Source organism: Gymnoscopelus braueri (assembly GCF_963280865.1).
Source record: "Gymnoscopelus braueri genome assembly, chromosome: 4".
NCBI lineage: Eukaryota > Metazoa > Chordata > Actinopteri > Myctophiformes > Myctophidae > Gymnoscopelus > Gymnoscopelus braueri.
The window spans coordinates 15,357,990-15,380,286 of NC_137605.1; the positions used below are offsets into that span (position 1 = coordinate 15,357,990).

At 43.0% G+C, this 22,297-nt stretch overlaps 1 protein-coding gene across 1 annotated transcript in view; it reads right to left on the reverse strand.

Moving 5' to 3' along the window:
- The window catches only part of grin2db (glutamate receptor, ionotropic, N-methyl D-aspartate 2D, b), a gene marked incomplete at both ends in the record, with an annotated part of 148,659 nt that overhangs the window by 89,376 nt on the left and 36,986 nt on the right, over positions 1–22,297 (reverse strand). The window contains 1 exon segment of the mRNA XM_080426671.1: positions 4,494–4,699. Coding sequence (XP_080282797.1) covers positions 4,494–4,699 — 206 coding nt within the window.

Genomic DNA, 22,297 nt, shown 5'->3' on the forward strand with positions numbered 1-22,297 from the left:
CAGAGTGCAAGGAGAACAATGTACTAGTAAACGATTACTTGTCTTACCGCCTCTTCCTATGAATGCACCTGTGTTTACTTTCGTCCACTTTATTTATATCCCACTAGACCATACCCGTGGGGGGATATGCGCACACGATTTGGCAACCCGGGAGGCAGCGAACACAAAAACGCTAACAAACAGCTGACATTTGGGGAAAGAGAAAAAGGGGCTTCGCTGTTCCGTGCACATGGTAATGGTCAAAATGGCTGTGTGCAAATTCAGATCAATTGCTCCAGCCACTGAGGAGAACCGGGCAGAAGAGATTTTGGGCTCACCACACACCACCCGCACAGAGCTTTGTAGAATTATAGGAGGATGCCTCGTTCATTTAGTTTTTATATAGGCCCTGAAATCTCCATATACAACAGACATCAGCTGTGCATTGAATATGTGCAATATGGTTCCTTGGTGATATTGAGGTTCATATGGGGTTACAGTTTATGCAGACGTGTGATGTATGTTCGTGATGTATTTTGTGTGTTTGAAGGATATTGTAATTTTTGAATGTCTGTCGGTGAGGTGGGGATGAACGCGTGCAATATATAAAAAGAGCCATGTACAGCAGCACTACCACCAATCTTTGTACTTCTTACTACGCCGTGATAAAAGCTCCCCCACCAAAACGTTTTTTATAGCCTGATGTAGCTATAAAGAAATGTTGCGTCTGAGCCAACAGCCTTTTGCATATTTTTTCTGTGGAGTGTGCTGGCTCTTTCCACCTGGGTGGTTTTCTTTATAGTTTAGTATTGACTGTAGCTGCAGCACCCACGGCCAAGGAGGTGATCAGAGGAAGCAGCACCTGCTCCACATCCTCAACAACGTGCAGTCTAGTGCCTCAAAGAAACTAGGATAGTAGTAGGTAAACGTAGTGTTGATTTTTTACAGCAAATTTTGATTCAGTTTTAGTCATTGTCTTTTGAATCAAATTCCATTTAGTTGTAGTCATATTTTAGTCATCTGAAATGTTTTAATGTTAGTCTAGTCTGGTCGACTAAATATCATAAGATTATAGTCGACTAAATCTACAGTTGATTTAGTCGACTAAAATGTATTTTGGCGGTGCCTTGATGGCGATTTTACACTTGGTTGCATGCTGAAAATAGCCGATCTACAAGCTCACAACGCGTCGCAGCGCAACACCCGAGCGCAACCAAACATAAAATGACTTGTCTTTTAGTTCTACTGGATCTCTTCTCCACTAGTCCCTCACTAACATTTTCGTCTAGTTTTTATTTGTTGACGAAATTGTCAATATATTTAGTCTTATAGTATATTTTAGTCACCATAGCTTAGTTTTAATTCAGTTTTTATGTAGTTTTTGTCAGTGAAAAAAGGTAGTCGGCGAACTTTTTCGTCATAGTTTTAGTCAACGAAATCAACACTGTAAACATCAATCCTAGCATCTGTCTAAAACAATATCTAAATAACATTATTTTGTGGTCCAAGCAAAACGATGTACATATCTGCAGTGCATATCTAGCTTCTATCAAAAAGGTGCCCAGACGTTATTCAAGGAGATCGGAGAGCTAAGGAGTCAATGTCAATTTTATTTTTAGATTTGATTAAATGGTTTAGTTTGATTAAAGCTGCACTATGCAACTTTCCCTTTTCTGCCCCGGATTTGAACCAGGTTAACTGCGCGAGTGCTGTAATTTTTACCATTGAGCTAATAGAGTCTGTCTGCTTGTTCGGGGGGTAAATTTAATCTTGGCCATCAGGTCAAAATTTGTGTCAGATCCTGTGTCTAGGTGAGACATGGTGACATGATTTAAATGTCTCACTAGAAGAGCTGGGAGACAAACTACAACCATCCTAATTGTATAAGTTATACCATACACATACAGATTGGACAAAATAACATTGCATTCATTAAAAGAAAGTTATGAAAGCCTAGTTGCACCAGCTGGACATGAAAGCCCTACGCTGGGGTCAGTATTTACACCTGTCGCACCAACAACACCCACGACGAGGCTCAGCCACACCAGGCTGAGGATCTAAAAACATGTCTAGCGGGCGGTGAGACATGTTTGCATGTCTCACCGTGAGCATGAAGAGGTCAATCCTCTTCATGCTCAACTGACAGAGGCAACACATTGCAGGAAAAGTAAAACAGCAAAATGTTAATTGGGTTGTATTGATAAATGAATAATGTATTGATTACATTGCTGGGTGTGTATTTATATCGTATGCTAAATTACTGATTTAGATGTTCACGCCAGAAGACATTGTCATTCTCAAGGTTGTTTTCTTTTTTTCTCTCTTTTTTTCGGTCTACTAGCTGGACTTCTAGAGCCAGTTTGTATTTCTCCGGCTCCATGTCCCTCTCTTTGCACTGTGTGTTCTTTGCTACGGCATTTCGTTGTTATCATTACTTTTTGATCTCCTTTTTGTTGCCACGCTGTTGTGGAGGCTCTAAGAACAAAAATAAATGTGTTTTTCCGCAGCTTTATACACCTCAGCCAGTCGAACACTGGAAATAAGGGCAGGACGATAATAGACATAAAATAATAGGTAAAAAAGAAAGCGCTGGAGCAACTCAGGACAATTGGAGCCTTTTCTCTTATAGAGCATGGTGCAAGGCAGGAATGACAACATTTCAATGTCAGTTACATCTTCGTCAGGTCATCATGACATAAAACAATATCACAATAATTTAAAATAATAGCCCACAAAATCCACACTTTTCGTTAACAAGCAACTTTTACGAGCACTTAAATCCCTTTTTTTCTGCCAGGCCCCCATTGTCATCTGTCATTTGTTATCCATCTTTTATTGAGAGTTGTCTGAGCTTGCATTTTATCTGCCGGTTTTCACAGCCTCACAGTAAAAAGACAGAAACAAACCATGTTCTAAGATTATTGCAGAGAAACTAAGCGACCTGAGTTCTTTTCTGTAACCAACCAAAAATCCTCTGGAATGCTGAAAGCCTTTTGGCTTCTCCTGGACACATTTTGGCAGGTGAATTGCCTCTGTAGCCACCAGGGCGTCATTACGTTTTGTCCGCTTGTAAAACAGAGACTGACATTCTAAATCTTCATCCCTCGGCAGCACGACTTTGAAATGCTCCGTAGAGTTTTATATTTCTTAAAATTGTTTAATCCGTTTACCTCATTTTTACCTTAGAGAATGTTTACCACATGAACCTTAGCGTACTTATTCTGGGGCAAATATTTTTACTTTGTCTTACTTTTACCCTTTATTATCATTATTATTATTATTTTCTAAAATCTTTTTACTTCATTTTTACCTTGTGGATTGAGAATGTTTAAGATCATTTTATTCCACACTAGTAGCTTGGAGTAATTTGTTTATCTTTGCATGCTGTAAGTTAATATGTTTTTCTGTAACGAGCTGCTCAAAACTAACTGCACCAGTGGGATTAAAAGAAGCTGTTGAAGAAAGTCAAGTCTGCCTTTTAATTTATGTTCCGACATGTTGACTCTTGCTCTACATTTGCATGCTGCCCGTGCCCGTACATTTTGTTATATACTTTGCCTTCAACATGGCATGCTAATATCACCCACTGGAAGACGAAGCCAAAGTCTTTAAAAATTGGTTCTGCTTTCCCAGGTTTTGTGTTTTGTTTTTGTTATTTGTGATTTAATTTTTCATTATCAAGATGCTTTTCAAACTTTGTGTGCCCAAGGCACACCAAAGGGCAATCAAAATCTCAAGATACACCTGTATTCATATCCGTGCAAAACAGCCTCTGGAACACGTAAGAAATGTTTATTTTTATTTATTATCCCAAAAAGTTTTAAATATATTTTTAGGGCATAGAATTTGCCTCTGTATTGTTGAGTGTGCACAATGCACTGATATAGCCAATTAAAAGGTAATTCATAACTATTTTTTGGTATACAATAGTTGTATATATTGCATCAATAATGGTTGTCAGGTACAACACGACTGGACAGACCGACATGGGACAGGCAACCCATGTGGCGAATTCAACCTTATTCAGCCAGCTTGGGGTTCTGCACGAGCAGGGACGCAGTGGGGGAGTTTAGACCTTTCCAGTTCCATTCTGGGACGAAGAAAAAAGAAAAAGAAAAAAGTCTGAGGTTTTTCTGGGTGGAAAACGGAACGCTCGTCCTAAAACACACTGCCCCATTTTTTTTCGTGGACAGAGGCCGCCGGAGTAATTTTTTTTGTACCGATTTAACCGAATTAAAGTAAGAAAAAACGAAAATAAAAGGAGCAAAAAAACGAATCTGCGTTTGCTCTGGACACGCATGCACGCACGCTGCGTGCACGCGTCCCCCTTGGTTCTCAAATGCTCTCTGCGTCCTTGTGCACGAGCCCGCATGTAATTGTCTGAAGTGACACTCCACCATCAATGCATGGAGTATGCATGCCATACTCCATCAAACGCATGCTGGAGTATGCACATGCGATACTCCACCAACGCATGGAGTATGCATTTTGTGACTATACTGCGGTGCTCTGACCTGGCATTGAGGGGCCGTCTGCAGGGCACAGAGTCACGAATGCAGGTTCCAGAGGCGGGATCTGCCAGCTCGACAATGACAAAGGGACGCTCCTCCAGGGTGACCACCCGGAGGTGCTGGGCGTCGTCGGGGGGCTTGAGGAAGGGCCCGTAGCGCGACCAGGCCGGGTACCTCAGCCTGAGCACGCCGTTCTCCCACCAGCCTACCTGAGGGGGAAACGGGGAAGCACACACACGTTAGACACAGTCTATATCTTTCAGTCCGACAGGGGTTCACACATGTTTTCATGCCAAGGACCACCAAATAGCCTTAGCCTCTTAAGCCTGGTTCCAAACCATAGACCCCGCCCACTCTCTGAGTGGACTGCTCCTCTTGGTCTGGTGTCATAATGTGAGCCTATGGATTTTCACGGTAGAAAAAAAACCTGTCAAATCAGAGTCGGAGGTGGGGGGGGGGGTGGGTCTAACGACAAGCCAATCGGCGAATATCTGCTAAAACAAGCTGTGCGACGACGTCAGATGTAGGTGGATCCGTGGATCTCTTGTGATTGGTTTAGGGAAATTCTAATCCCCTCCCCCGTGTAATCGACTACACCAGGGGCGCAGCCATGGGTGGGCCTGGGTGGGCCGTGGCCCACCCACATAGAAAGCTGGCCCACCCAATCGATTTTGCAAAAAATATATAAATAATAATAAATCGGTAAAATCAGGCAAAAATATGAATTAAATAACATAACCCTAACCCCGAAATAAAGTAACAAAAAAACGAAAATAAAGTATCAAAATCCGCGGGTCGGGGACGCATGTGCATGCATGCCCACCCGCTCCTGCCTAGGCCAAGCCTATACTAGCGTTCTGGCTGCGCCACTGGACTACACTGGAGCCAATGTCAGACTGAAGCTCCACGCAGAATTCAGGCTGATAATCAGGCTACTAGCCTCTGGCTTTTTGGCCGTCATTGGGATATTGGGATTATTGCCAGCTCCTTTGGACTGGGAACGTCAGTGGCTCAGAGGGTATGAGTGGCAGTTGGGGAACTGGAAGTTGATTCCCAGATCGTCTTGGCTTAGTGTTGAAGTGCCCTTGAGCAAGACACTGAACCCTGAGTGCCCCCGGGCGCTGTTCCATAGTTGTTCGCTGCCCCTAATTAGGGATGGGTATCGATTGTTTTTTTCCCCAATACCGGATAAAACCGGTGGCAGAACCGATACTTTTCAGTACAAAAAACTGTCAATGACATAAATTGCCTTTTCTTTTTTTGCCAAGGCCAATTTGAACAATGTCATACTAAACCGCTGCTAAACTGTTATTTTTGCTTAAATGGTGCCAGATCTGATACTAAAAAAAAGTCAATGACATGAATAGACTTTTTCTTACAATGTTGTACTACAGGGGGACACTTTTCATTCTCAGATCCTGCCTGCTAGTGCTGCCTTACTTTGTGTTGATTCTAGATTAAATCATCACACAAGTTACACAGCACTACAAAACGGTACGTACTCGGCACTATACTACTATGCAACTTATAGACATTTATCAGACGCTCTTATCCAGAGCGACTTACGATATAAGAAGCAAGGTCAATCACATACATAGAATGCAGAGAGACAGTGTAGTGCCTCAGGAATCTATGGATCACAGGTAAACCAAGGACCTACTGTATCATCAGTCTAAACAATATACTGTACTATCAAAATAATCATCTGTACTGCACATTGAAACTATAGGATACCAGGTAAACAATGAACCTAGCATCTGTTTAAATAGCATCTAAATCATTGGTTCTCAAAGTGGGGTCCGGGGACCCCCAGGGGTCCTTGAGGGAGTTCCAGGGGGTCCCCAGCTAAATGATGCATAGTTAGGAACCAAATGGACCCTTATGGGTCTGTAACTCTGAGTGTGTACAAATGGAACCAAAACGGGTCCATTTGGTTCCATTTGTACACTCTCAGAGTTAAATTAACATTGATTTTACAATATAAATTGGGGTCCCAGAGATGTCATTAAAGCCTAATACATGCCAAACTGGGGGTCCTTGAAATTAAAATAATTGAGAATCACTAGTCTGGGAGGCTTCGGCTCAAAGCCTGGACAGCAGGGGCGCGGCCACTGATTTCTGATTCAAATCAACAGCCAATGAAGAAAAGGGGGCGGGATCCACATGCAGTGGGTCTTACATGTAAATAGGAGCGACGGGAAGCAATTTCCCCTTGAGAAATTGCGGCCGCCATTGTTGTGTACTGCTGTTTGCCTCTCGTCGGACTTTTTAGACGAGTAGACCGGTAAGAGGCGTGTCCGCTCAGATTCTGAGCGCAACGCACATCCGGCCCACAGATAGCAGGGCTTTGGCCCAGAAGTTCCTTCGCCGCTCCCGTTTGTATGCGAGGCGAAAAACTTCTGGGAACTCAGATTAGAGAATCACTGCTGGAGTCGTAAAAATCTTCTCTTATGGGGGTCCCTGGCATATCTTTTCAAATGCAGGGGGTCCACGGGCTAATAAGTGTAAATTTTCGGGGTCCTTGACAGGAAAAAGAGAACCACTTATCTAAATTACATTCTTAACATTGTGACAAGAAAAACAAGATGGGTGAAATGCAGAGGAGAAATTCCAGGTATGTGCACATGTACTTGGCCAATACCCCCGACAACTACCCAAAGGGGTATTTATTATTTCTTTACTTTAGCTTGACCCCTGCATGCCTCACCTCGCTGTTAGCCTTGTCATTGTAAATAAAAGTCATTTGAACTTGCTCTGCCTCCGGTTATTCTACTCTCCTGACACACACGTGGCACAATGTTTGTACAAAATACCCTTTCCTTTGAACAGTCAAGGGGGTCAACGTCAAACTTTGCTATTTTCAGGGGTAATTGGCCTTGTATTCCATGAGGAAACACAAGGCCACCTCAGAGTCACTTCTGTTTTCGTTTGTCATTCTGAATTTGATTTGCTATTTGGCTGAGATGTCTTTATAAGCCTCTTAAAGGAATACTTCACCTTACAGAATGACCTTTTTATTTCCATCAATTACCTTTATTTTAGTTTTTTTCACATTCCTTCCTAGGATCCAAAACCAAAGAGAATACATGACCGTGGTGGAAAAAGTACTCACATTTTTTTACTTTAGTAAAAGTATCATATAACAAAGTAAAAATCCGGAATTCAAAATTTACTTGAGTAAAAGTACAAAAGTATTAGTATCAAAATGTAATTAAAGTACCAGAAGTAGAAAGTACTCGTTATGGAGAATGTCCCGTTTCACAAGTTTTCAAATGTATAAAATGTATTAACATCTTTTGAAAATAGCAGATCTACAAGCTCACAATGCATTGCATGGCGACACATTGTGAGCTTGTCGATCTGCTATATTCAAATGGCCGACATATATATAGGGCTGAAGTGGGTAATGTATGTTTTGTAATAATAATCAAAATCTACAAAGTAACTAGTAACTAAAGTTTTCAAATAATTGTGGTGGAGTAAAAGTACAATATTTGCCTCTGAGATGTAATGGAGTAGAAGTAAAAACATTGGACATTTGAAATACTCAGGTAAAGTACAGTACAAATACCTCAAAATTGTACTTAAGTAGGCTACAGTTCTTAAGTAAATGTACTTAGTTACTTTCCACCACTGACGGAAAGAGGACAAGGACTGTTTGGAGGACACTTGGATTATACAGTACTGTATACTGTGGTTTGTAGTTTATAAGGGATTTTTGGGCGGTGTAGCCGCCCCTATAAGTGGGGTTGGGACACCTCATTAGTATTAGTTTCCTGCACTGTGATTGGCCCACTTGGCCCACTTTCCTGTACTGTGATTGGTTGACTCTATTGGCTGACTCTATTCAGCACTATGATTGGCTAGCGAGACACATGATGACATTAATAACCTATAAATAGGATTATGCACTTCCAAAAATCCATTTTTTTGGAAGTGAGCTTCCATCACTATGATGACCACTGTGATGACCACACCGCCCACTTCACACTGGGTGTGATTTTTGGGCGGTGAAACCGCCCCTATATGTGAGGTTTGGACATCGACATTCGCTGCACTGTGATTGGCCACCATTGTATCCCCCCCCCACCCATTGTACCCCCCCAACCCTGCGCTCTGATTGGCCACCATTGTACCCCCCTAACCCTGCACCGTGATTGGCCAATCACAGTCTATTCAGGACTGTGATTGGCTAGTGAAACATGACACATGTGCATAGCCCTATAAATAGGACTATGCACTTAACTCATTCCCTGCCTAGAACGACTAAAACGACTTTTGTCCTTTAAGCCCCCTCTGCCAAGAACGACTAAAACGACTTTTAATTTTTTTTTTTTTCTTATTTATTTATTTATTTTTTAACCCAAAGACCAAGGAGATATGATTTGTTGAAGATCTAGACTCCCATCCACTTCCTTGTTAACTTAAAACTTAAACATTTTGTATCTCGGCTCCTGAGTACTTTTTTTTTTTTAAATAAAAAATCTCTGGCAGTGGGCAAACGCAAAAAAATAAAGTTCTGGCAGTGAATGAGTTAAAAAAACAAAACACATTTATGGGTTTTTTTAAGTTAGGGGTGTACAATGGTTGGTCCACAATATTACTTTTCTTTAAGTGAACTGCCATCACTCTGATGACCACTGTGACCACACCGCCCACTTCACACTGGGTGTGATTTTTTATATAGCTTTGCAGTCGTTAATCCTGGCTCCCTATTACTGTATATCTCACGGCCCACCTGTGTTCATAGTGAAAATAAGGCTGTTCCTATTTTTGAGGGGAAAAGCTATTAATTATACATTGTCACCTATAATGACCAATAAAATAGACCCTTTTCACTGCAGCCATATTAGCATGAAATAGTAGTCCATATTTTGGTGCCCGAATGCGGAAGACTTCAGCACAGAGCAGGCACACTAGGGTTTCAAACGGTAGAAGGATGCGCAGTGGCGTCATAAATGCGGAAGTATTGCAATCCCAGATTAGACCACCAGGCTAGGGCAGCTTCACTGTTCTACCGCGGTTCTGGGGGCTTGGTTAGGGTCTGGTCTGTAAGATACTCAGAGGATTAGTGTCCAGTTATTGTCTCCGCCGGAGGCGGAGACAATAACAGTCTTGATCAATCAGTCTTGATTGGAACAGTACCTTCCAGTACAAATCACCCGTCCGTGCGTGTGTGTGTCCCTCTGAGAACACCTAACATTGGTCAAGCAAAGGCGCAGAAGGCCAAAGCTAAGAAAGCATACTCATCTACAACAGTAACACAGAAGAGGACTATAGAGTTGAATTGATCCCACAACAAGGCCGAAGTCTTAATACTGTAACAATTGGCCACCTTGATCAAATACATTATGTAGCACTAGAGAAAACTGACATAGATCAAACACACCAATCAACTGCTGAAACTGCGTTCAAGACAATGAAGATGAAGAAGACAGACAAGCATTTGAACAAACCAGTCAATTACGACAACTCCCATATGACACATTGCTTCAAGAAGAACATTTTTTAGATGCAGACACTACATATTCAGTCGCCCCTGCAGAACACCAAAAACCACGCGCATTCTACCAAGACGACCCATTCTACCAAGACGACCCGTGCTATTAAATTAGCACGGGTCTGCTGGCGGAGACTTGTGCTCCGAGGAGCACATTTTCTAGTTTTTACTTTTCAAACTACTTCTCTAGAGTGAGTGAGTGAGTGCCCACGGTACCGAAGGAGATCATCTTACCTCGTTCCCCCAAAATTAGTCTCAAACATGGGTAAAAATGACATAAAGACATAAAGGTTCTCGACTCCCTACCCAAACTCCAAACTAACCTAAAATAATTCCTGTTCTCAAAATACAAGTGAACTCCATTTATGGGCATAAAAGGACACAAGAATACAATGGGTGGCATCGTTCCCAATGGGCCTTGACCTGACTCGGTAAAAATTGCAGATCTATCTACAAGCTCACATTGCATCTTAATGTGAGCATTTGCAACACTCATTTGCATCTTGCTGGACGCCTAGCAGGGAATAGAGGCAGAGTGGCAGGAAGAGAAGCACCTCAACAGGTACATGTGGATCCATAAACCCACCAAGGTTTCGTCTCCGGAGTGTCCGTGGCAGGACTCCAAACCCAGAGAACCCGAGATAAGAATCATCCGATTCTCTGGAGTCAATAAGAACTATGACCCAATGTCTGAAATATCTGGACTAGAAGCAGGGGCTCCCAACCTTCTTCAGCTTTAGACCCCAAATGATAAATATTGTTGCAGAAACCTCGTATCTGAAAATGGGTGAAGTGCTACTTTAAACGTGGGCTGCTATCTCCCAGCATGCATCTCTCAAAATAGTAAGTGAACCCCCTTCTGTTAACCCCCAACTCGGCCAGACGGCCACCCACCTCTCTCTACAGTACAGTAAGCCAGTGGAACGCTGATCTGTGGACAGCAAAACATGCTCAACGTCATAATTGGTGCTTTGAGCTGTGTGCAGTGATGCAGCAAGACCGTGTGTGTGGACGAGGAGGAGAAGAGAGACAGACGGAAAGAGAGAGTGGGTGAGTGAGAGACGGACAGACAGACGGAGAGAGAGGGAGGATAGAGGAGGAGGAGGAGGAGGAGAGAGCGTGTGACAGAGAGTGAGGTGAGGAGGGAGGACAGAGGACATGAAGCTGACCTTCACACACGTGCACTGGTTCTGCTTGCCTACAGGATGTGCAGGTCTGTGCTCTAGGGGTGTGCCGAAAACGTGACAATATGTATCATTGTGACGTCACGTCATACTGTATCGCAATATATATACATATTTTTTTCATCTTAATTTTTTTTTGTTGGAGGAGTTACTGTATGATGTGTTATGTGAGCTCACCATAATCACAGTAATCAATAATCATATGCCATCATAGTCAAGGGCTTTTGGAGATGAGACAGACTCCAGTCACTTTCAGTTTAGAGCACTGCAGAGGGCAGGTGTGTGTGTGTGTGTGTGTGTGTGTGTGTGTGTGTGTGTGTGTGTGTGTGTGTGTGTGTGTGTGTGTGTGTGTGTGTGTGTCTGTGTCCAGCTGACACTCGTTGACGCTCGTTAATGTCATAGGCATCAAGGCAATTATGTTTGTGCACTGACAAATTAGCCTGGGATTCAGCCTGCTTCGCTACGTTCGGTGGATTTTTTTTTCTCTCTTCGCTTCTCAGTCTGGATAGCCTCCCATTGGGAGGTTTTGCAGAACTACACTAGAACTACATATGTTACGTAGTCAACGTCGTTGCTGATTGGATGTCGTTCCAACGAATGAGAGTAGCGTTAGGCAACCTACATCATCAGCCAGCGCCACCCTCCATGCTTTTCACACTGTTGTTTTCCTGCGCATTGGAATGACGTCTCACTGGTGCTTTGTCCCGCCCCGCACCACAGACCAATCAGAAGCCACGGCAGGACTCAAGCCGTTTGGCATATCCCGCCTCCCTTGGAGATAGGAGGCTTTCCAGACTGAGAAGCGAAGAGAGAAAAGAAATCCGCCGAACGTAGCGAAGCAGGCTGGATCCCAGGCTACTGACAAATAGGCCTATACATCTAATCTATAGCATCAAAGCCTTAGATTCTTTACAAGCGACCCACTCTGGATTATATATATATTTTGTTCAAGCTGTTGTTAATAACTAGGTCCAGATGACAAGAATATGACTAGGATTTTAGTGGAATTTATATTTATGCATTTATATTATATTTGTTATTAGTGTCCATATGTGTCCATATAGAAAATAATAATATTGTATCGTATCGATATTGTGAGCCCAATATCGCGTATCGTATCGTGATTATCGTAAATCGGCACACCCCTACTGTGCTCCATACTAGCAGCAAACATTGCTCACCTGTGGTCAAACATACAAGACCGACTTCCTTGCTTTGCCGAGGCTGAGAGCCTTGAGGTTTGAATTGTGAATCGCGAAGGGCAAGGATTGCACAGCACCCACCCACCACCATCACCATCAGGACCACTGACCCTAGCAAGCTGTTTCAATTAGCCTCCAAGTGAGCTAGGCTAATATGCTAATTATCGTTCTCCCAGCTGGCTAACAGCAGGCTCAGGTTTCCCCACTAAGTGCCAGGATACAGATTGATACTCGGTATCGATATATCGATACTCAGTAGAGTATCGTTTGGTATCGAATCCTCAAAGAAAGTATCGATCCTCAAAGACATTTTTTATTTTATTTTTCCCCCTTTTTATTATTTTATTTTACAATTAGAATTCAGCTTTTATAATGGGAAATCCTTAATCCTTTTCAGATGATTCCCAAAGAACCAGAGACATCACAGCGAGCCTAGGAAGATGACTGTTGCTGACTAGCCTATTTCAATGATAAAAGGTGATGAAAAATCCAGGTTTCTGTCATTTTATGAATATTACAATACAAAACCCCTTAAAGGATGTCTCCGTGAGGTGTAGGGAAATTCCAAATCTCTGAGGAAGTCAAAAACAACACTGATAGACTCCATAGCATATGCAAGCAGTGCGGTTATGGACATCAAGAACAATTGAACAGTTAAATAGGCCTATAATTTGCTGTGTGGCACTTCATTGTTGCAACAATTAAGCTGTCAGGTGTAGAAAAAGGTGTAAAAAGAAAGTCATGACCAATTTGAGCTTGTAGATATATATATGTTTTAAACAACTATTCATTCCTCTCATAACCCTTTGAATAGCCAAAGACCTTTTAAAATGACACAGATGCGTTCCAGGATTTTGAATGGGTTAAAGATGTATGACAATACCCAACCTGTGGGCCGTTCTGCTCTCTGAAAATGGCCCTTCAAAGCACTTTACGATGCACTTCACATCGACCCGTTCTCACACACATTCACACGTCGCCGGCGGAGGAAACCATGCAGGTTTGGGGAGCAGTCAGGGGTTCAGTGTCTTGCTCAAGGACACTTCGACACGCAAGCCGGGAGGATCCCAAGGCGGCCGCTCTACCTCCTGAGCAGTGGTGTAAAGTAATTAAGTACGTGTACTCAAGTACTGTACTTAAGTATACAAAAATGTACTTTTACTTTACTGGAGTATTTCCAATTTTCAATACTTTTACTTTTACTCCATTACATCTCTGGGGAAAATATTGTACTTTTACTCCACTACAATTATTTGAAAACTTTAGTTACTAGTTACTTTTCAGATGTAAATTATGATATTATGAAACACACATTAACCACTTTAGCCCTATTTTATACCTAGGCTATTTGAAAATAGCCGATCTACAAGCTCACGACGCATCGCGACGCGTTGTGAACTTGTAGATCTGCTATTTTCAAACATTTTAGTACTTCTACTTTTGGTACTTTAAGTACATTTTGATGTAACAGAGTACTTCTACATTGCAGTATTGATACTTTTACTTAAGTAAAACATTTGAGTACTTTTTCCACCACTGAAAATAAATAATAAGTTCTGTGTACACAGGTATACATTTTGCAATAATAATGTGTGATAACAGCTAACTTGGCCTTATCTGAAAGAAACCAAACTCGGAGCAACATCAACAAATTGACACACTGATGCAACCTCAGCTCAAAATAACACCATGTGCACACACACACACACACACACACACACACACACACACACACACACACACACACACACACACACACACACACACACACACACACACACACACACACACACACACACACACACACACACACACACACACACACACACACACACACACACACACAGAGCTACACCGACGCGACCAACCCCCAAAACGCCTCCGCTCTGCATCCCATCTGCTGTATAACCACCATTCCCCCTCTGCCCCCTGTTCCTCTCATTCTCCCTCTGCACCCTGTTCCTCTCCTGTCTTTTTTTATGCATTGTTTATGTGCACATGCTGTCGCCGGGGAAGCTCTATCTGGAACATATAGTCCCGTGACAGCCAGCCCCGCCACAGGGCCCCGGATGCCGAAAGTCGTGCCGAGTATAGTGGAGAGAGTGGACCGGGTGGGGTACGGTACAACCACAGGTGCCGTATCATTTGACATACCCTGCTATCACCTGCAGGCAAAATAAGTGGCATCCCAATGACAAGCGAAAAGCCAGGGCTATACGTGCACTCTCTCACCCACGGGGTGACGCACGCGCGCACACACAAGCCCGCCCGGGCGCGCACACACACACACACACAAAAAAAACGGTCACGCACACTTTAGACGGGTACACACAGGCACACACATACACATACTGACACGAAGACATGACACAATATGAATACTTAAGCAGGAAGCTAATATATAGTTTGGCAGCTGTGTTAGGTTTGACTGGCTGTCTGTGTAGCGCATGCATTGGCAGAACGAGGAGAGAGAGAAGAGAGAGGAGAGAGAGTAAGAGGATTTAGAGGAAGTAAAGGCAGGGCTAGAAGAAGTACTCTTTACCAGAGTATAGGCTACTAGAGTATCTGTAGTAATGGGAACGGCAGTGGCTCAGGGGTAGGGTGGCCGGTAGAGCGGCCGGATGGAAGCCGTGAGGTTTAGTGTCGAAGTGTCCTTGAGCAAGACGCTGAACCCCTAATTGCTCCCGATGAGCAGGTTGGTGCCTTGCATGGCTTCCTCCTCCATCGGTGTGTGAATGTGTGTGTGAATGGGTGAATGTAAATGCACAATCTATGTAAAGCGCTATATAAATGCACCATTTACCAATACCACAATGCAGAAATACTTTGTTACGAGTAACAGGGTCTGTATTCAAAATTTTACTTGAGTAAAAGTATCAGCATTGGCATCCGAAATATAGTAATTTTTTAAGTAATTTTATAAGTAAAAGGACTCAAAATGGATACACATTTGTCAAACAAACAACGGAAATAGTTTAGTGTAGGATATGGCTTAAGTGGCTAATGCATTTATGTACTGTAATAATCTAAATCTGCGAAGTACAGTAACAAGTATTTAGATGTCAAAAGTAGTGGAGTAAAACAGTATGATATTTGCCTCTGGGATGTAATGGAGTAGAAGTATAAAGTATGTACTTTGTTACCTTCCACCACATGAGTATTAGGAGAGCTGGGAAGACGAGAGAGAGGAAGGGGAGAATAAGAGAGAAGAGGGGGGGGAGAGAGGAGAGAGAGAACGAAGACAGGAAGAGAGAAGTAGAGAGAAGAGAGAGGAAGAAGATGTGCAGTGAGGAAGAGAAGGAGGAAGAGGAAGAGGCATCACTGACAGCGTTTTCGACCGCACTTCGACCAAAGTGGCTCAAGCTACACTCAATCAAATCCCTCTCTGGAGACACAGACAGGATACAGATAGGCCAGAGCAGAGTGACACACACACACGCGCGCGCACACACACACACACACACACACACACACACACACACACACACACACACACACACACACACACACACACACACACACACACACACACACACACACACACACACACACACACACACACACACACACACACACACACACACACACACACACACACACACACACACACACACAGAGAGAGAGAGAGTGTGTCAAACACGATCGTTCAAAAGTAAAAGAAAAAATTACTAGCAAAGGTGCGCTCAGTGGAGTGCAAATCTCCGCCAGAAGGCACCACGATAACAACATTTACACGGACGCAGAGACGTCAACCTCTATCATCTCTCTCCCTCTGTCTGTCTCTCTATGTCTGGTCGTAGGGCCGCAGGTTATTAGATTTAGTATATCGGTGTCAATCAGACTTTGGCTTGAACAGACATGCTATCTCTCTCCTGTGCGCGTGCACATGAGTCAGTGTGTCGGAGGTTGTGTGGGATATGTTGGCATGTCGATCGGCTGTTTTCAGTGCCGACATTTAATGTAGAGTGAGGGACTCCGGTCAAGCGAGTATAGGATTTTTAAGTGGTTAAAGACCTCTGTTTGGGTGGCAGGGCTGAGTGGTGCGTTAACAAGCCCCGACGTTGGTTAACTCTAGTCTAGATGACATGTGGGCGCTGAATGATAATGTGGGCGCTGAATGATGTCGGCTAACTCCTTTCGACGTCCGAACTTTTCTTCTGAAAAGGAGGAGGTGATTTAACTACAAATTGACGTTAATTCTGAACTTTTCCTTGGAACCCTACGGCACCTCCAGATGTCCTGACTCTTCCAACTATAGATCGGACAGCCTGCTGCCGATTGTATTTTCAGACGTCGGAAGAAGTGTGCATTGGCCTCGACCACTTAAACTCCATATGGTTGATCGGAGTCTCTCAGGGCTCTATACTAGTGTATTTTCTGTTTTCTGTCATTGTGGGGAAAGCTTTCCCAGTGAAAATAGCCGTTTGACAAGATTACGTCGCAGCGTGACACGTTGTAGCAGTGTTGATTTTGACAGCAAATTTTGATTTAGTTTTTAGTCATAGTCTTTTGAATAAAATTCCATTTAGTTTGTCATATTTTAGCCATCTGAAATGTTTCAGTTTTTGTCTAGTTTTAGTTGACTAAATATTAAAAAAAATTTGGCGACTAAATCTACAGTTGATTTAGTCGACTAAAATGTATTTTGGCGGTGCCTTGATGGCGTCGTAATACCTGATTTTACACTTGGTTGCATGCTGAAAATAGCTGATCTACAAGCTCACAACGCGTCGCAGCGCGACGCGTTGTGAGCTTGTAGATCTGCTATTTTCAGAGCGCAACACCCGAGCGCAACCAAACATAAAATTACTTGTCTTTTAGTTCACTCCACTCGTCCCTCACTAACATTTCAGTCTAGTTTTTATTTGTTGACGAAATTGTCAATATATTTAGTCTTAGTTTTTGTCATCATAGCTTTAGTTTTATGTAGTTTTCGTCAGTGAAAAAAGGTAGTCGACCAACATTTTTCGTCATAGTTTTAGTCGACGAAATCAACACTGCGTTGTAAGCTTGTCGATCGGTTATTTTCCTGCGAAAGCTTTCCCCACGATACGGATGCTGGGGTTTAAGTTCTGCAGTGTTGCAGTGTTGCTGCTGAGCGGGGCTCCGGTGGGCCTGGCGGTGATGACGCAATCACTGTAAAGACAACATTAAATATTCAGCCAGAGCACAACAACGTGGATGTGCATAAACAGCCACGCAATGCGTCTTATCTTCATCCTGTGCTTTTGAGCGCGCATGCGCGAGTGGGACATAATTGGTGCCGTATGTCGTTCTAAGATAAGCATATGTGCCCTAATTTGAGTGTGTGTGTGTGTGTGTGTGTGTGTGTGTGTGTGTGTGTGTGTGTGTGTGTGTGTGTGTGTGTGTGTGTGTGTGTGTGTGTGTGTGTGTGTGTGTGTGTGTGTGTGTGTGCGCGTGTGTTCGCATTCTGATGTGAGCTTGTGTGTGTGTCCATACTGAAAATTGTGTGTGCGGAAGCACTCAAAAGTGTTCTTGTGCTTCTGTGTGTGTGTGTGTGTGTGCGTGTGTGCGTGTGTGTGTGTGTGTGTGTTGTACCAGTGTAAGGGGCAGAGCAGGGAGCTCTCTAATTGAAAGGGATCGGAGGGACATGGTACAGTAGCAGTGAGCATGCGCCCCCCCACACACACACACACACACACACACACACACACACACACACACACACACACACACACACACACACACACACACACACACACACACACACACACACACACACACACACACACACACACACACACTCTGGTGGGCTGTTAAAACCAGCAGCGGTGTGTGTGTGTGTGTGCGTTTGCACTCATGTGCATATGTTCTTGCGTGGGTGGGCGCATCGCTATGTGCGACTGTGTGTGATTTGGCCCCATGTAGGGGGGAGAGTGTGTGTGTGTGTGTGTGTGTGTGTGTGTGTGTGTGTGTGTGTGTGTGTGTGTGTGTAAGTGTTCCTAGGAGCGTAGTGTGTGGTGTCGTTTGTACCACATGAACCAGCGCACCTGGTTCATGTGTGGATGAGCAAACGAGCGGCGCTCTCTGAGGGAAGTCAAATCCCTCCATATTAAATGGATGAAGAAAAAAAAAAAACACACACACACACACACACGCACACGCACACACAGCAAACATCTCTAATAGGTGACAGGGGCCCAGATGAAGGATTTCTGAACAGAACTTGTCTTTGTCTTTGAGATATTGAGATGCAGAGTGTGCATTCAAACATGCGCGTGCACGCGCACCCACACACACACACACAGAGACACACTCCCTTCCCGCAATGTTTTCTATTGCGAGAATGGAGTGTGTGTGTGTGACCATGGACAAAATAAAACGTTCGTAAATCGTCACAACAATAACCACTTTATTTGCTGTTACGACTGTAATTCGGGGCACGACTTAGTCGGGTTCATGAGCTCCGGCACCTAATAATTTACAAATTAAGCACTGAGTACTGTTACCTCTGGAACAAAGTGCTATAATGTAAAGTGGTATTTGATTTAATATCATGTTTTTATTACCTGTGATGAGTACATGTTACGTTCTAAAACATCCACATGTGAGCGCACACGCACGCACGCACGCACGCACGCACGCACACACACACACACGCACGCACACGTGCACGCACACACACACACACACACACACACACACACACACACACACACACACACACACACACACGTGTCTCTAGTGGTGTTGACTGTTGGACTAGAGTATAGTCAAATCCAGATTAAATGCACCAATCAGCAGTGGTTTCCGCCGTCCAATGAGACGAGAGCAGAGGATCCTGCACTGAAACAAGTCAACAGCTATCGATCGCACTACATTACTTTACACAGCAGCTACAATGAGCTGCACCATCACTGTCAGGTGTGTGTGTGTGTGTGTGTGTGTGTGTGTGTGTGTGTGTGTGTGTGTGTGTGTGTGTGTGTGTGTGTGTGCGTGTGAATGGTGTGTGCACGCAGACCTAAGTCCAACCACAAAGGGCCTGGATGATAAGACATTGATTTATGTGTGCTTGCGTGCATGTGCATTTGTCAGTGTGCACGATCTCATTATCAAATGTCAAACGTATAATGGCTGTTTAGTTGCGTAAAAGTACAAGCCAAAGTAAGTCCATTTAAGTTACATTTGCAATGCGTAACCTGGTTACTAGTTACAGTACTTGTCTTGTATTACGTATTCAAAACCATGTAAGTCACCGAAATGTTCACATTTAGTTTGTCATTTTGTAAGAGGGAACCTTTACCAATGTGTGCAAGCAACGATATAAGACACCATATCAACGTCTTTGTTATTTATTTCATATTAACTGCAACTCAACATTTAATCACAAGATTGTTGCGATTAAATGTAGAGTGTTAGTAATGACATGAATAACAAATAAAAACGTGCAATGTACATTGTAAATACATACTGTATTACTAAAAACTATGCTACGTATGGCGAGAGATAATCTACTATAAGTAAGTAAAAAGCCATTATCATAACATTGTACGTTTCCTAATGAGTTGGTTCTCAAAGTGGGGTCCGGGGACCCCCAGGGGTCCATGGGGGGGTTCCAGGAAAAGTAATTAATATAGAATCACAATATTTTTTACCAATTTATCCATTTATATGTTGGCTACTAAAAAATCTGCTATTTTAGAAAATATTTGAAAAATATTGAAAATGTTTGGAAAAATCTGAATATATATATATTTTTACACAAATGATCTCTTCTGGGGGTCCCTAGTACAACACGTTTTCAGATGGGGGTCCACGGCCAAATGCAAATCAATGTGGGGGCACGAAAAAGTATGAGAACCAAATTTTGATTCAGTTTTAGTCATAGTCTTTTGAATAAAATTCCATTTAGTTTGAGTCATTATTTTGTCATTTGAAATGTTTTAGTTTTTGTCTAGTTTTAGTAGACTAAATATCTTAAGATTATAGTCGACTAAAACTAAATTTTGTCGGTGCCTTGATGGTGTCGTAATGGCTGATTTTACACTTGGTTGCATGCTGAAAATAGCTATTGCATGCTATTTTCAGACAACACCCGAGCGCAACCAAACATAAATTGACTTGTCTTTTAGTTCTACTGGATCTCTTCTCCACTATAGTCCCTCCCTAACATTTTCATCTAGTTTTTATTTGTTGACGAAATTGTCAATGTATTTAGTCTTTGTTTTAGTCATCGTAGCTTAGTTATTATTGCCAGACCCAGGGGGTCGGCCTACAGGAGGCTTTGTCTGTCGGTCTGTCGGTCGGTCTGTTGGTCTATCCCTCTTTTCCTCCCCAGCCATTCAGGAACGCTTCAGATTTCAACCACCAGGGGCAACAGAGCAGTAACATGGCTTTTTTGTAGTTGATTGCATTAAATTAATTTAAAACTTATTGCTGTTGTCCGCTGGATTGCTTTTAGACAATTTTGTTGTTTGTTGATTCGAAGCCCTTCTGCCCATATTCTGTGCACTGACTGACAAGGGACAGGTGAATGTGATCAGACTGGAAGGTTTGCTGGTCTAGCCTATACACAAATCTACAACCAAATACCCCTATACACAAAATGCTACACACACACAAAATGCCTAAAATGATTTATTCTTTTAACTTATAAAGTGGTTTGTAGGTGTGTTGCATACTAGGAATTTGCTCCTTCTGAGTCTGGCAGAACCAGGTCTCCTGGTCTTGTTTAGTTTCTATTTAGTTTTTGTCAGTGAAAAAAAGGTAGTCGACGAACATTTTTCGTCATAGTTTTAGTAGATGAAATCAACACTGTCCTATAATGAGAACAGGCTCACTGTGCACACGAGAGGCAAGGAGAAACGGCTGTGACACAGACGTGTTATGTACAGTATGTACATCAAACGCATGCAGAGATGAATAAACAGGATGTTGTGGGATGTTGAAAAGACAAGGAGCCAGCGATCTGATGGGGAACGGCAGGCTGACACAGGAGAAGCACAGAGACAGAGAGACAGAGAGAGAGAGAGAGAGAGAGAGAGAGAGAGAGAGAGAGAGAGAGAGAGAGGGGGGGGGGGGGGGGGGGGGGTCAATCGTACAGCAACCTGCCTGGGGCACACACTGCCAGCCAGGCTGAACTGCACGGGAACATGATACCCAGGTGACCTGCCACTACCCTCTGCTCAGGTTGTTGTTTCAGCAACACTAGAGTCAGCACGGTGGTTGGAAAGTAACTAAGTACATTTACTCAAGTACTGTACTTAAAGGTATACGGGTAAGTGATATTTTTGGGTTAAAACAAAAGGTTATGTGTTAAAACGTTACAATACCATATTCTGATAGAAATCATTGCTATAGAGAGTTTGTTCAGCCATTTTCAGTGAGTACTATCAGAATATATAGAGCTATTTAACACATCATATTTTAACCAAAGAAAATCACTTACTCTACCCTTAAGTAAAGAATCTGGGTACTTCTTCCACTGACTTCATGTGAACATGAGCCCGGGTGACCTGCCACTATACCCTCCTCCGTTCACGGTTTACATTGTTGTTTCAGTAACGCTTATCTGTGCCATGCACAGAAAAACAAAGTGCCAACTGGAACCGAAGCTGGTCCTTCAGAGAGATGTCATAAAAATAAAACTTTTTTGGTTCCAGAAAATAACCTTTCAGACCGATTCACTAAATCAAATTGTTCTTTAGTAGGTGAAGGTTCTTCGTGGGACCATAGCCTTTTAACTTAGCAGATATACAAGCTCATAGCGCGGCACCGAGTATAGCCTTTTAACTTAGCAGATATACAAGCTCATAGCGTGGCACCGAGTGCCGCACTATGAGCTTGTAGATCTGCTATCATGCTCCGCGGCCAAATACATTTTACACATACAATTTTGGGGGTCTTTGACAAGTTTGAGAACCACTGATATTACAGCAACATAAGTGTTTCAGAAAACTG